A 14,707-nucleotide genomic window follows, 5' to 3' on the forward strand; every position below is an offset into this window, starting at 1 on the left:
TTTATAGATGAATGTACACGGTATGTGTGGATTTTTCCAATGATGAATAAAGCTGCAGTTTGTGCAATCTTCATTCAATTTCATGCTTTTATTCAAACTTTCTTCTCTGCTTCTATAAAAGTGTTACAAAGTGATGGTGGTGGAGAGTTTGTTGGGTCTCTTTTTCAAAAATTCCTCAAAACCACAGGTATTTTGCATCAAATGTCTTGTCCATACACTCCTGAGCAGAATGGGTTGGCTAAGTGTAAGAATAGACACATTGTAGAAACTGCACTTACTTTACTTCAAACAGCCTCTCTTCCTTCCAAATTTTGGTTTCATGCCTGTGCCACAGCCACTTATCTAATCAATCGCATGCCCACTTCTGTTTTACAAATGCAGTCTCCTTTTGAGATGTTGTATCATTCTCCACCTCGTCTTGATCATCTACGGGTGTTTGGGTGTGCTTGCTACCCCACTTTAAAACCCTATAGACCCAATAAGTTAGCCCCCAAAACTACACAGTGCATCTTTCTAGGGTATGCTGCTCAATATAAAGGGTATATTTGCTATGCTCTTCAGGATCACAAGTTTATAGTTTCTCGGCATGTTGTCTTTGATGAGGATGTTTTTCCCAAGATTGTAGTGCATTCATCTCCCTTATCATCACCTGTGTCATCCCCTCCAGTTACACATCTTAATACTTTTCTGCATTCTTTTAATGTTCCTTCCTTCGAAACCTCTCCATCTCGTCCTGTTACTCAGTCCTCCCTTCCAACACCTGGTGATCTTGTTCCTGCTCCGAGTTCTTCATCTGTGGATATCGTTCCACAGTCATTGGTTGGTTCTGATCTGCATCCTGATGTCTCCATATCTCAAGTTCCAGAACTACAACATGTTGGTGTTTCTCAGCTTAATACACATCCGATGCAAACTAGATCTAAATCTGGTATTTTCAAGAAGAAGGTTCTTGTTGCTCAGGTTCTCCCTTCGTCTATCAAAGAGCCACAGTCTTACACAGCTGCTGCCAAGTCTGCTGCGTTGAGGGATGCTATGCAGGAGGAAATGTCCGCCCTAGTTAAACAGAAGACATGGAAGTTGGTCCCTCTTCCACCTCACAAGAATTTGGTTGGTTGTAAATGGATTTTTAAGCTCAAACATAATCCTGATGGGACTATTGCTCGTCACAAGGCCCGTTTGGTAGCTCAAGGGTTTTCTCAAGAAGCTGGCCTTGATTATTATGAGACATTCAGTCCGGTGGTTAAGCCAACCACAGTTCGTCTTCTGCTATCTTTAGCTGCAACTAAAGGCTGGAAGTTAAAACAACTCGATGTCAAAAACGCTTTCCTCCATGGTTTTCTGGCTGAAGAGGTATATATGTGCCAGCCCCAAGGCTTTGTTGATTCTGATCACCCTGAGTTTGTCTGCAAATTGGAACGCTCTCTTTATGGTCTCAAACAGGCTTCGCGAGCTTGGAATGATCGTTTTACCAGGTTCCTTCTCACTCTCGGATTTACGTCTTCATATGCTGATCCTTCGTTATATGTGAAATATGATGGTCAATCTGTGGTTGTGTTATTACTATATGTTGATGATATCATTCTCACTGGTGATAGTGAGCTTCAAGTTCAATCTGTGATTGCTCAGTTAACCACTGAGTTTGATATGAAGGATCTCGGCCTTCTTCATTACTTTCTTGGTCTACAAATTGACTATCTATCTCAGGGTTTCCTTGTGCATCATTCCAAATATGTTTCTGATCTCCTCACTAAGACCAATATGATGGATAGCAAGCCATGTACTACTCCTTGTCATCCCCATCAGAAATTACTCAACACTGGCAGTTCTTTGTTTCCTGACCCCAGTTTGTATCGGAGTATTGTTGGGGCTCTTCAATATTTGACGTTTACGAAACCGGATATTGCTTATTCCGTGAATCAGGTCTGTCAGTTCATGCAATCACCTCTGGAAAGTCACTTTGTTGCTGTCAAACGCATTTTGAGATATCTCAGAGGAACCATGAATCTTGGGTTATGTTTTCGACCGAGTTCCTTGACTATTAACGCATACACCGATGCTGATTGGGCTGGTGATCCCAATGACCGACGGTCAACCACAGGTTTTGTAGTGTTTTTGGGATGTAATCCCATCTCCTGGAGTTCAAAGAAACAGCACACTGTTAGTCGTTCCTCCACTGAAGCTGAATACCGAGCTATGGCTACTACGACTGCAGAAGTTGTATGGTTGCAGCAATTGCTCTCTGATTTACATCTTACTTGTCCTGATATTCCTCTGCTTCACTGTGACAACATATCTGCAATGGCATTAGCTACAAATCCAGTCTTTCATTCCAAAGCCAAGCACATAGAAATCGACTGTCACTTCGTTCGTGAACGTGTTCAACAAGGTTCCATTGTTCTGCAGTTTGTCGCATCTGCTGACCAACATGCTGATATACTTACCAAGGGCTTGTGTTTGCCTTTGTTTAGTTCTCATTGTAACAATCTTATGCTTGGTTGTTCCTCGCATAAGCTTGAGGGGGAATGTTAGGATATATATACACGTGTAACAATTGTATTGGAGGACTGCAGAGTTAGTTATATGTGTGCTGTATTTATAAGTGAGGTCGGTCACAGTTGCAAAGTAATGAAAAACAGAAAATTTCCCTCCTCTTTCTCTCTCTAAGTTTGTTCTCTCTCTTTGATACGTTTTGTCTCTAGTGTTTCTCTGTATTACATATATTAGGGTTGTTATCAAGTTTTTCCAATTTTCAACTCAACATTTTATATAGATTATAAAAAAAACAAGAGTCGTTTATAATTAAAATTGAGATGTAGACTAGACTGCCTAATTTCATGCAACTGAAAATAAATTTGAATTTTTTAACAACTACTTATAGTAGAAACATGAAGTAAGAGTTTTCATATTTTTATTTTTATTAATAATGAGTCCTTATTCCAATAATTAATTATTAAGAGTTGACAAAATATTTTTTAGTGCAATGTTTTAATGTGAAAAGTTATCTTTTTTTTTGGTTACACAACTTACACATAACGTATCATAAGTTTTGTACGTACCAAAATAAGGATAATATAACGTACTAATAACTTGGTACGTACTAAATAAAGAATTGCATAACGTACCAAAAGCAAAATTTTATAACGTACCAAAATACTAATACGTGCCCGGATTAAATTTACATAACGTACCAATAACTTACCAAATGATTGGTACATTATATTTAATATATCTGTTTGGTACGTTATATTTAATATATGTGCATGTTATATTTCATAATTGTATGTTAATAAGATGTTTATGTGTTTTTAGAATTTAAAACAATAAATTATTTGAATAAGAAAAATTCATTTTGAACGAATTATGATAAGATAAGATAGGATGTTTGTGGTGATTTTAGAATATTTGTGATATTATTTTCTGAACTAGTTGGTTAATTAAATACAATAAAAATTATAATTTTTAATTAAAAATTAGTAGAAGAATGTTTGATCAAAAGTTTAAAAGTTATAGATGTTTGATTAAAAAAATTCAAATGTAAGGTATCTATATCAAAATGCCCCCTAACAATTACGGAAGACCTCACAAGGGAGACTTCCGATTATTTCTCATGAACCACCTTGTCAATTCTCACAAATATATTACCATGAATTTTAGTGTTTAATTAGTGATGCTTGGAAATTTCAAAAAGCATGCATGTTGAAAGATGTCAAATGTGCACAGATCAGTTTAGAATTATAAGACAAAGACCCGTGACCATCAAGTCTTTGAACCTCATTATGGCAACCTATTTGAGAAGGAAAAGAACTTGGAAATCTGATCTGATCAGTCCAATTTGGTTGACGGCTTTTGGATAGAATTTCCCTCCACCGCTTCGGAAAGAGCAGATTGACCGGAACCAGTCCAAGTAAACAAGGCTACAGCGTACATATTCCTTAAATGGCAAAGAAACAAGAAAGTGAATTACACTTGGCGCATATAGACCAACTACCGAGTCGATCAGCAAGCTCAGATTCTTGGATAGAATTTCCCTCCACCGCTTCGGAAAGAGCAGATTGACCGGAACCAGTCCAAGTAAACAAGGCTACAGCGTACATATTCCTTAAATGGCAAAGAAACAAGAAATTGAATTACACTTGGCGCATATAGACCAACTACCGAGTCGATCAGCAAGCTCAGATTCTTGGTCAACCAAATGAGAGTCGATCGACCTTTTATTATGGATAAACCCAAATTGCAGAATAATAATATTTCTTACAATAAAATGGTCCCTTAGCAAAACGGCAGCCCACCTTCTTGTACAGATCCCTCGCCCTTTTCTCACTCTCTACTCTCTTACAAGTCAGTAGTCATTGGTCAATGCTCGTGACTAATAGATTATTGCAGCAGCATTAGCACACCACTACTGCAGCACACCATCAACAGTGGAACATTGGAATGCGGAACCTCCAAGATTAGATTAGTTATGTTGAAGCTGAACGATGATCAAATCCAATTTTTTTAAAAGTTAATTAGGTATTATTTCTTTATCTCAAAGTTTCAGTGCTTACATTGCTGTGACTTGCTTTAAGGAAAATGAAATATTGTAATTAACATGCATTAACTAGAGCATTTACTTGCTTGAACCCTTCTAAAAAAAATATTGTATAGGCTTATTAATTAATTTACCCTATGAAACTGCCATTTAATCTCATTTTAAGTCTTAAAACAATAGAACTTTACGGGAATATCTCTCTTGTATTGCTTCTTTAGAAATATATACATGTACAATCAGTGTTCAACTAGGAAACAAAATAAAGCTTATAAACAAACCTACTTAATAAAGGACTCCTAGTATTTACATTCCTTTTTTCGTAATATTGACTCATGACTAACACTCCCCCTCAAGTTGGTGCATAGATATTACACATACCCAACTTGACAAGTGAGTCATCAAACTTTCGACTACATACTGCATGAGTTAGAACATCTGCAAGTTGCTCCTCCGAATTCACAAAAGGTATTGACACAATCTTCCTTTCAAGTTTCTCTTTAATAAAATGTCGATCAACTTCCACATGTTTTGTCCTATCATGCTATACCGGATTATCAGCTATATCTCTCGCTGACTTATTATCACAGTATAGTCTCATGGTCTCCTTTGGCTTGAACCCAAGCCCCTCAAGGAGTTTTCGAAGCCAGAGAATCTCACAAATGCCGTGAGCCATCCCTCGATACTCAGCCTCAGCTGAGGATCTTGATACTACCTTCTGTTTTTTACTTCTCCATGTAACCAAATTTCCTCCTACAAAAGTAAAATATCCCGAAGTAGACCGTTGGTCACCCACACTTCCTGCCCAATCAGCATCTGTGAACCCTTCAACCCTCAAATGTCCATGCTTCCGATATAAAACTCCTTTCCCAGGTGCAGACTTCAATTATGCTAAGATACGCATAACAGCAGCTATATGATCTACACTCAGTGAATGCATAAATTGACTTACTACACTCACTGCATAAGCAATATCAGGACGTGTATGAGCCAAATAAATTAGTCTCCCTACAAGTCTCTGATATTTCCCCTTATCAACAGATTTCTGATTCGGATCTAAACATAGATGGTGTTTTTCAACAATAGGAGTATCTACTGGCTTACATCCCAGCATACCAGTTTCTTTTAACAAATCCAAAACATACTTACGTTGTGACAAGAAAATACCTTTCGAAGATCGAGCAACTTCAACTCCAAGAAAATACTTCAAATCCCCTAGGTTCTTCATTTCAAACTCAGCCGCAAGATTTCTCTCCAACCTTGAAATCTCATCAAAATCATCTCTAGTAATAATCATGTCATCTACATAGATGATTAAAGCTGTCACTTTTTCATGTCTCCGTTTAACAAACAATGTATGATCAGAATTACTCTGATAATACCCAATCTTTTTCATAACTTGAGTAAACCTATCAAACCATGCACGAGGCGATTGCTTAAGCCCATAAAGAGACTTACGCAACCGACATACTCCGGTATTTCTACCAGCACTATATCCAGGAGGAAAATCCATATATACTTCTTCCTCCAAGTTCCCATGGAGGAAAGCATTTTTCACATCAAACTATTTTAATGGCCAGTCCATATTAGCAGCTAAAGATATCAGAACACGTACCGTATTCATCTTGGCAACTGGAGAGAACGTTTCTTGATAATCTACACCATATGTTTGGGTATATCCCTTAGCTACCAACCTTGCTTTGTACCTGTCTAATGATCCATCGGCTTTGTATTTGACAGTAAACACCCACCGACATCCAACTGTTTTTTTTCTTTCTGGTAAAGACGTCACCTCCCAGGTATTATTCTTCTATAATGCCAACATTTCTTCATCCATTGCTTTTGCCCACTTTGGATCCTTTAGAGCCTCCTCCACATGGGTTGGTAATCGAATAGCCTCCATATTATCCACCAAGCTCTTATGTTCTGGTGCAAGACCATTGCAGGAGACATAGTTGGCTATTGGATACTTCAGTTTGCCTTCCGGAGAAAACCTGTCAGGTGGCACACCCCGATTTTGTCTCGGTGGCAGCTTATATGCATTTACATCGTTACTCGCGTTAGTTACATAATCATCCACACTACTTACCTCAGGTATATCTAGAGAAGATTCATTGGGAAACACTGTGGAGCTAGAGAGAGAGGGGGTTACATTCGCAGACTTGTCAACAATCTGCCCTGACTGCAGATCACTCTCGGCAGCAACCATTCTTGACTGCATGCTGCTCTCGGCAGCAATCACTCCTGACTCCATATCGCTCTCGGCAACAATCTGCCGTGGCATTCCAGCCCCATTATCACGCACGGCATCTATGATCACTGCCTCATTATGCACGGCATCAGCTACAGTGTTCCCTCCCAAGTCCAACCATTCCAGATCACCACTAGAGCTCTCCCTCTGGTGATCTGAAGATGAAGATACGGGAGCATAAAAATACTCCGATTTAGAAAATGTCACATCCATGGTAACATACATATGCCGAGTCTCAGGGTAATAACATTTATATCCTTTTTGGTGAGATGAGAAACCAACAAACACACATCAGAGGGCACATGGATCCAACTTAGTGCGATGAATTTTCTGAATATGCACATAAGCCACACACCCAAATACCCGGGGGTGAGAGTATAAGTAGACACCACTGGAACATGGTGAGTGAGGGCTTGAAGAGGAATGCGAAAATCAACCACCCGAGAGGGCATACGATTAATCACGTAGACGGCATAAGTAACTGCTTCAGGCCAAAAAATCTTAGGAACCGATGCGCCCAGAAGTAGAGCACGTGCCGTTTCTAAGATATGGCGATTTTTCCGTTCAGCCACCCCATTTTGCTGTGGAGTATAAGGACAGGTTGTTTCATGGAGAATGCCTTGATCACACAGAAACTCCGACAACTCACAATTAATATACTTACCCCTATTATTAGAACGGAGAACTTTAATCACAGACAAGTATTATGTCCGAATCATCTGAGAAAAAAATCGAAATACCATACCAACATCACTTTTATTTTTTAACACATACAGCCACGTCATACGAGTGTAATCATCCACAAACGTAACAAACCACTTAATCCCAGAAGAAGTAACAACAGGGAAGGGTCCCCAAACATCCGAGTGCACAAGTTCAAATGGTAAAACTCTTTTATTCATACTAGGAGGAAACGAAGCACTATGGTTTTTAGCAATAATACATACTTCACAATGTAAGTCTGATTCATTTATTCCACTAAATAGACTAGGTAACATATGCCGTAAATACCCAAAAGATGTATGCCCTAATCGACGATGCAACAACCACACTTCTTGTAAATTACTAGACCGGGACGCTCAAACTGCATTAGCTCTGCCAGAAACGACGTCGTCCACATAGTACAACCCCTCTCTCTTAGTGTCATACCCAATTATCTCCTTGGTCTGAATATCCTGAAGTAGACAAAAGGACGGATACATTAGAACAACACAATCCAATTGTTCAGTAACCTGTGGTATGGACAACAAGTGATGGGATAAAGAAGGAACAAACAAGCAATGATGTAAGGGAAGTGACGGGGTGAGATGCACAGTGCCGGCACCACACACGGGTGCCAAAGTACCATTGGCAGTTGATATATTTTTTCTGTGAGATGTAGTCATGTATTGAAACATATTTTTATCATATGTCATATGATCCGTTGCCCCAGAGTCCAGAATCCAACCTGTATGGTGCTGAATTTCGGAGGCTAAGAGAACACGTCCCATGGTACCTGTGTCGAAAGACGAGTCACCTCGAGTACAAGTCAACAAATTTTGACTAGAGTCACTGGGGCTAGGCACGGCTTCCTGGACTGTTGGTGTAGTCACAGCAAGGGAGGCATGGCCTCCATTGGACTGGCTGCTCCACGCTCCTTGGCACACAATTTTTTCTTTAACTCTGGAAACCAATCAGGCACCCCATGCTTAGGAAAACATGTATCTTCAGTATGATGGGTTTGTCCACAGAAAGTACATTTCAAATCATCTTTATTTTCTCGGTTGAAGGGACGAGAATTTAAAGATTGAGTAGAAGAATTACTAGGACGAGAAACACCAACTGGCCGAGAGATCATGGCCATGGACGGCAACCCTCCGTGATTGTTATTTCCACCCATCATAGTAGCATGTCGTTGAGCTTCACGCCGAACAACAAAAAACACCTCCTCAACAGATAGTAGGGGCTGAGTACGTAAAATATCACGACGCACTTTATCAAACACATCATCCAAACCCACCAAAAAGGCATACACACGATCAATCTGAATTTCTTCTCGAAGTGTCTTGAGATCCACAGCACATTTCATCTTGATTGGTCTCCGTTGATCTAACTCCTGCCAAACGGACTTGAGATCAGCATAATACACGCCAACTGGCCGACCCTCTTGACGAAGTCTAAACGATTTAACCTTCAATTCATAAATCTGAGAAATGTCTGAGCCATCATAATAGGTCCGAGCCACTTCTTCCCAAATTTCTTTAGCGGTACGCAGGTGAATAAAAAATCCCATGATAGCAGGTTCCATGGAATTGATCAACCACCCTTTTACTATTGCATTCCCTGTCTCCCACGTCTCATATTCAACACTATTCTCAGCAGGCTCCTTGGTACTCCCAGTCACAAAGCCCTTCCTACCGCGTCCAGCGATGTGCATCTCCAAAACTTTGGACCAAAAAGGATAATTTGATCCATTTAATTTCACGGTATTTAGTACAGCAGACACATCACTCTGAATAACGACCGGATTCAATACTGGATTATTGGTTGAGTTACTGCCCTCTAACTTCAACATGCCACTGCCTCCTCCTGACGCCATTCGGTTTTTCCCAAAAAATCAACACCGATGCACGCACACGGCAAAACTGTGCAGAAACGCCAATTAAACACAGTCCAGCCACACACTGCTGCACACCAAGCAAGATCACCCACTCACGGCTACCCTGTTTTCTGCAGAAAATTTGCAGAAAACGCAGTCAACCAAGCACAGCGGAAAGAACTAGGGTTTCGGCAACTCTAGCTCTTGATACCAAATAGAACTTTACATGAATATCTCTCTTGTATTGCTTCTTTAGAAATATATACATGTACAATCAGTGTTCAACTAGGAAACAAAATAAAGCTTATAAACAAACCTACTTAATAAAGGACTCCTAGTATTTACATTCCTTTTTTCCTAATATTGACTCATGACTAACAAAAACTAGTTTTGTCTCACATTGTCATCTGAAATTGTCATTTTCATCTCATTTAGTCTTAGATCGCCCCATTTTTTCTCGATTCTATCAAATATTTGTTTTATTAAAACGTAGTTCGGACATTTTATTTTTCACACAAGCAGAATAAGCCTCATACTTGGTGATGTGTCACTTACATGGGAATTTTGGTAAATGACCACATATTTGTCAGACCGCATGTGAATTGTGGTAAGAAAAGTTGAGAAGAAAAATTAAGGTTAAGTGAAAGAGGAGAAAGGTATTTAAGCTTGCGAAACCAATCCTTGAGTTCAATTGACGACTAATCTTCTTAGTGACAATGGCAGTTCATCGTAAAGCTAGAGAAGAGCAACCATTTTATTGTAAGTTTTCAGGAGCAAAGTAAGACAAAAGTAGTTCAGTAGGTAAAATGAGACTAAATAATAGTTTTAAGGGGTAATAAATTAATAAGCCGTATATATTGTAAAACTTTATATAAATTAAAACACACACAAATATATAATATATATTCGATAAATTAGGTTCTCCTTGTTGAGAATGCATGGGATTCCTCTACACCAAAATAATGGTTCAAAGTCCCCTAAGCTTAGCTTAGTTTGAAACTTTCTCTCTCTTCGGTGAGAGTCTTTCTCTCAAACTGAGAGTGTTTCTCATCCTTGTGTGAGTGACCGAAACTTTCTTCTCCATTCAACCGCCGGCCCTAGCAAGGCCTGGGTCGGTGGCAGTCCTTCATTTTTATTTTTATTTTTTCTCTTCTTTTTCTTCATTTTTCCTTGTTGCTGCTTGTTTTCGACCTTTCCTTCTTCCTCCTCTTGCCTCGGATCTAGCGGAACTTTCGCCTTTGTTGGAAATTCCTTCATCACGACCATATTCTTTCTCTTATCCTGCAGCTATCTAACATCCATGTCACCTTTCAACCATTTCTCTATCTACCCCCAATGGTTTTGGCCTCCTCTCGATCCTACTACTTCTCAGATCTGCAACCAATTTCTCTAACCGCATCTCGCGGCTATCCTGGAAGGTGTGTAGAGCTCTTGCTCGGGTGGTCACACCACCACCTTCCATTTGTTTGCCTTCGTTGGCACGATTCCTTGTGGGAGGTTTTTCCCACAAGTTTCATTCTCTGGATGGCTGCAGATTTGAGTGTTGTGGCATGATGGAGGCGGGTGGAACCTTCTTGATTTTTGATTTGGAGGCTTCTTTTGGGTGGATTCTGGTGCCTGCAAGAGGCGGTGGTTCGTGGTCGGTAGTGTTGGCGGCAACTAAGTACTTAGGCCATCTCTAACCGAAGGCTGGTCGGATGACTCGTTTTAACCCTTTGGCCCTCTAAGAAATTAATATTTTAATGAACAATGCAGGGCCATATTTCTCACCATCTCCAACCGAGGGCCAAAGGGTCATAGGGCCAAACATAATTTATTATTTGAATTTAAAAACTACAACAACTTATATTTAAAAACTACAATTTAAATTTAAAAACTACAAATTAAATTTAAAAACTACATTAACTTAAATTTAAAAACTACAACAACTTAAATTTAATATCCATAGTCAACATCATCTTCATCATCCGCCATTGTAGGAGTATAGTCAGAGGTAAACAACTACCGCCGGGTCATAATATCTTTTTTTTACTATCAAAATAGGCCTTACTCATTGGAGTGTAATTAGAAGTGCTCATTTCCATATTTTTATCATCCATCTCTTCTTGTATTTGTTTGGCCCGTTCTTCACGCCTACGGTTCCTTTCTTCCACGGCAATGGCATTTTGCTTTGCCATTAATCGCAATGAGGCCGCCACTTCCTGTTGAGCGGCGTAATCATCATTTGCCTTGCCCTTTTCCTTCAACCTTCAGGCCTTGTTTCGTCCCATAACCCTAGGTATGGAACCTTCACGTGAAGACGGATTTTCTACCCTTGTTTGTTGAATGGTAGGAGATCCATCTTCATCCACATCTGCAACTGAGGATGTAGTTCCAAACACCGGCATATGACCTACTCTATGTTGAGGTGGATCTTCAAATAACACCCACCCTTTACAAATTTCCCAACAACCGTGAAACTGAAAAGGTTTCAAGCTGTCATCCATATACAATTCCTCTGCTTGGCGTACCTAGAAAATATAATTACAAAAATTAAAGGAAATTAAATGTAATATAATTAAATATAATTACAAAAAATTAAAGGAAATTAATTTATGAAATTAAATATAATATAATTAAATATTTAAAATAAATTGTGAAGACACTTACTTCTTCGTAGTAATTAGCGCCGTTTGCATGTCTATTTGCGGCTGCTAACAGTGCTTGATGCCATTTGTTCAAACTTGGCTAAAGATGTTTCTTCCATCTTGAAGAACAACTCTCATGGTTTCAGGTATTCGGTGGAGTGGTGCCTTCGTAGAACTCTAAGTATTTTTTGGACACACGAGTCCAAACACCTTCACTTGTTTGAGAACTCCCCCTCACATATTCTTCCAACACCCATCTCTAAGCCCTGCAAAGAGCTTCATCTTCTTTTCGGTTCCAAACCCTACCGTTCATTGTAGACGAGGCCATTTGAAAATTATTGAAAAAAATGAAGGAAATATTTTTAGAAGAGGTAAGAAAATATGAGAATTGAAATGGTGTAGGAATGGTTTAGGTATTTATAGGAAAAAGTGAGAATTTTTTAGAATTTTTAAAAATAATTTTGGCCCAAAAAAAAAATTTCAAAAACCAAAGGTAACTGGCTGGCTGCTTGGGCCAGCCGGTTGGCCCTTTGACCCTTTTTTGTCCAGTGGAGCTCACGAGCCCTTTGGCCTGGCCCTTAGTTGAAGATCGTTTTTGGGCTATTTTCAGTCCTCTGGTCCTTTGGATCCTTCGGTTAGAGATGGCCTTAGGGTTTTTGGCTTTTGTTTTGTTTTGCTTTGGCTCATCTGTTTGGTTGGGCCTGTTGTGGGATTCAAATTTGAGTATTGAGCTTTATTTGTAATTGGATCCCAGTTTGTAAATGTTTTTTTTGTTGTGGTAATGAATGGTTACCTTTGGACCGCAAAAAAGAAAAGTGGACATAACATGCAAAGAATTTGTAGCTAGAGTTAAGATTATTTATTTACGCAAGCACATTATACAAGTGTCTGATCCCCTTCTTTTTCCCCTACCGCTTGTATTAGGAAAATGAAAATAAAGTAATAGTATATCGTGCATATATGAGCAAAATCTGAAAATGATGGCTTGATTATTCTAATATTACAGCATAAAACATTAACGAATAATCAAAGAGAAATTTCCATTGCTTTTGTTTTTTATTTGACCTAGTCATGAATATGTAGTACTTTACTCTAACTGGAGAAAAATTCCCTCGAATATTCATGCAAAGCTATATCTTCCTGATCCATGACAAAACCATCCACAACCTCCACACTTTGCATAGGATTATAATTAACACTACTCGACGAATATTGAAACACATCGTTACCACTACCGCTAACATTGTCAATCGGATACATTTGTTGTTCCCCTTGATGTAAGTGTTGGTTTTCTTGCAACTGTAGCAGCGGTTGTCGTTGTTGTTGCTGTACTTGTAGCGGCGGCTGCGCCAACCGCTGCAATTGTTGATGATACTGGTAGTTATAGTTATGATTGTCAAAAGGTGCCACTACAGAGCTAGTCACGTTATTATTGGATCCAAAACTCAAGTTGATCGGACCCTTTTGGCTCCCAAAGGAAAGGGGTGTGCTAGAAGCAGCACAACCTGTGAATTGTTGCACCAAATCTCGAAAGTTGTTGGCGTTGGCATTGAGGAGGGTGATGGGCGTCTTCTTTGAAACCCTAGACCTCCTTCTGATGGGTTTTGACACACTTCCTGATGGCGTGAGCTGGCCCCCACTAGGGCTGCTGGGGCTGATTTCTGTCACAGTAGGACTACTTGTTGTGACAATAGTGGAATCAGAAAACCCTCCACTAATGGGTGTTGTTTTCTGCCCATTATCCATGAGGGCTTGTTGGTAGTATTGCCCCCACTCGCTAGAACTTGGCATAGTTGTACCTTTGATGCCTGCAATTGAATTGCCTGTAAAATAACTTACAACAGAGAAACTGGTTGAATGTTTACTTACATAAGAGTGACTGGATGCCGATGAATCCTAAAGAGGATGAGTTCCGAAGAAGTACCGATCTTAAGATAATAGAGAAGCACCGCCAGAGTTTCAACGGTGCTTTTTAGTGGTGGGCGATTTATGTCACTCTATTGTGTTGTGAAAGGAATTATTAAGAAGCCTTACATCTCTATTGGATTTATAGGCACTTTTGGTCAATATTAAGACAAGTCTTTAGTTGACCTTTCAATTCATAGAGAGAAAGATGCTGATGGCCAAAGCAAGCAGTGCTTCCTGGAAATTACTTGTGTTATTATCAAATGAGGTGATCATAGCCACATCACTATCGGTCTCCAATCAATTGGTGGAGCGAATTTTGAGATGGTATACGCTTCTTTGGTCAGAAAATTGTTATAAAGAAGCTAACCACGGTTAGAAAAAACTTAATTAATTAAAGGGTATTCCTGCTTTATCAAATTAAGTTTCAGATTAGGAGATTTGCAACTTAGCAACTTTGCATGTGTGAGTTGATTTGATATGAGACATGCTAATTAATTTCTTTGACTTTACTTGAATATTTATTAGAGTTTAATTTCCTCGGTAAACTATGAGATTAGGGATTTTATATGGAAATTGATATTAGTACTCCAAAAATCTCATTCTACACTCCAAACTTTCTATATTAGGAAAGAAAAATACATTTGTAAGGAGTGTAGAATGAGATTTTTGGAGTATCAGTAACACTTCCCTTTCTATATTTTTAGTATATAAATTCACATCAAATAATATTTGCTGTTTATTACAAATAAACAACATAAATAAATATTAAATACATTTGTAAAAAGACATGATCTGGTTTACTAAGAATGTTAACG

The 14,707-nt window shown here is 39.0% G+C and overlaps 1 protein-coding gene across 1 annotated transcript; it reads right to left on the reverse strand.

The window, feature by feature from the left end:
- Positions 1-12,943: 12,943 nt before the first annotated feature.
- On the reverse strand, positions 12,944-14,011 carry LOC125476470 (VQ motif-containing protein 22-like). The gene has a single exon (XM_048582655.1). It carries the CDS (start codon positions 13,773-13,775, stop codon positions 13,077-13,079), a length of 699 nt encoding a protein of 232 aa, XP_048438612.1. The 5' UTR covers positions 13,776-14,011; the 3' UTR covers positions 12,944-13,076.
- Between the last annotated feature and the right edge of the window lie 696 nt (positions 14,012-14,707).

This window comes from the organism of the source record quoted next, unplaced genomic scaffold (assembly GCF_019419815.1).
Source record: "Pyrus x bretschneideri cultivar Hongxiangsu unplaced genomic scaffold, Pyrus_bretschneideri_v1 Contig19, whole genome shotgun sequence".
Classification (NCBI taxonomy): Eukaryota; Viridiplantae; Streptophyta; class Magnoliopsida; order Rosales; family Rosaceae; genus Pyrus; species Pyrus x bretschneideri.

Bases quoted from the DNA above. Each gene is read 5' to 3' on its own strand.
- LOC125476470 (XM_048582655.1), bottom strand. From the start codon at position 13,775: ATGCCAAGTTCTAGCGAGTGGGGGCAATACTACCAACAAGCCCTCATG.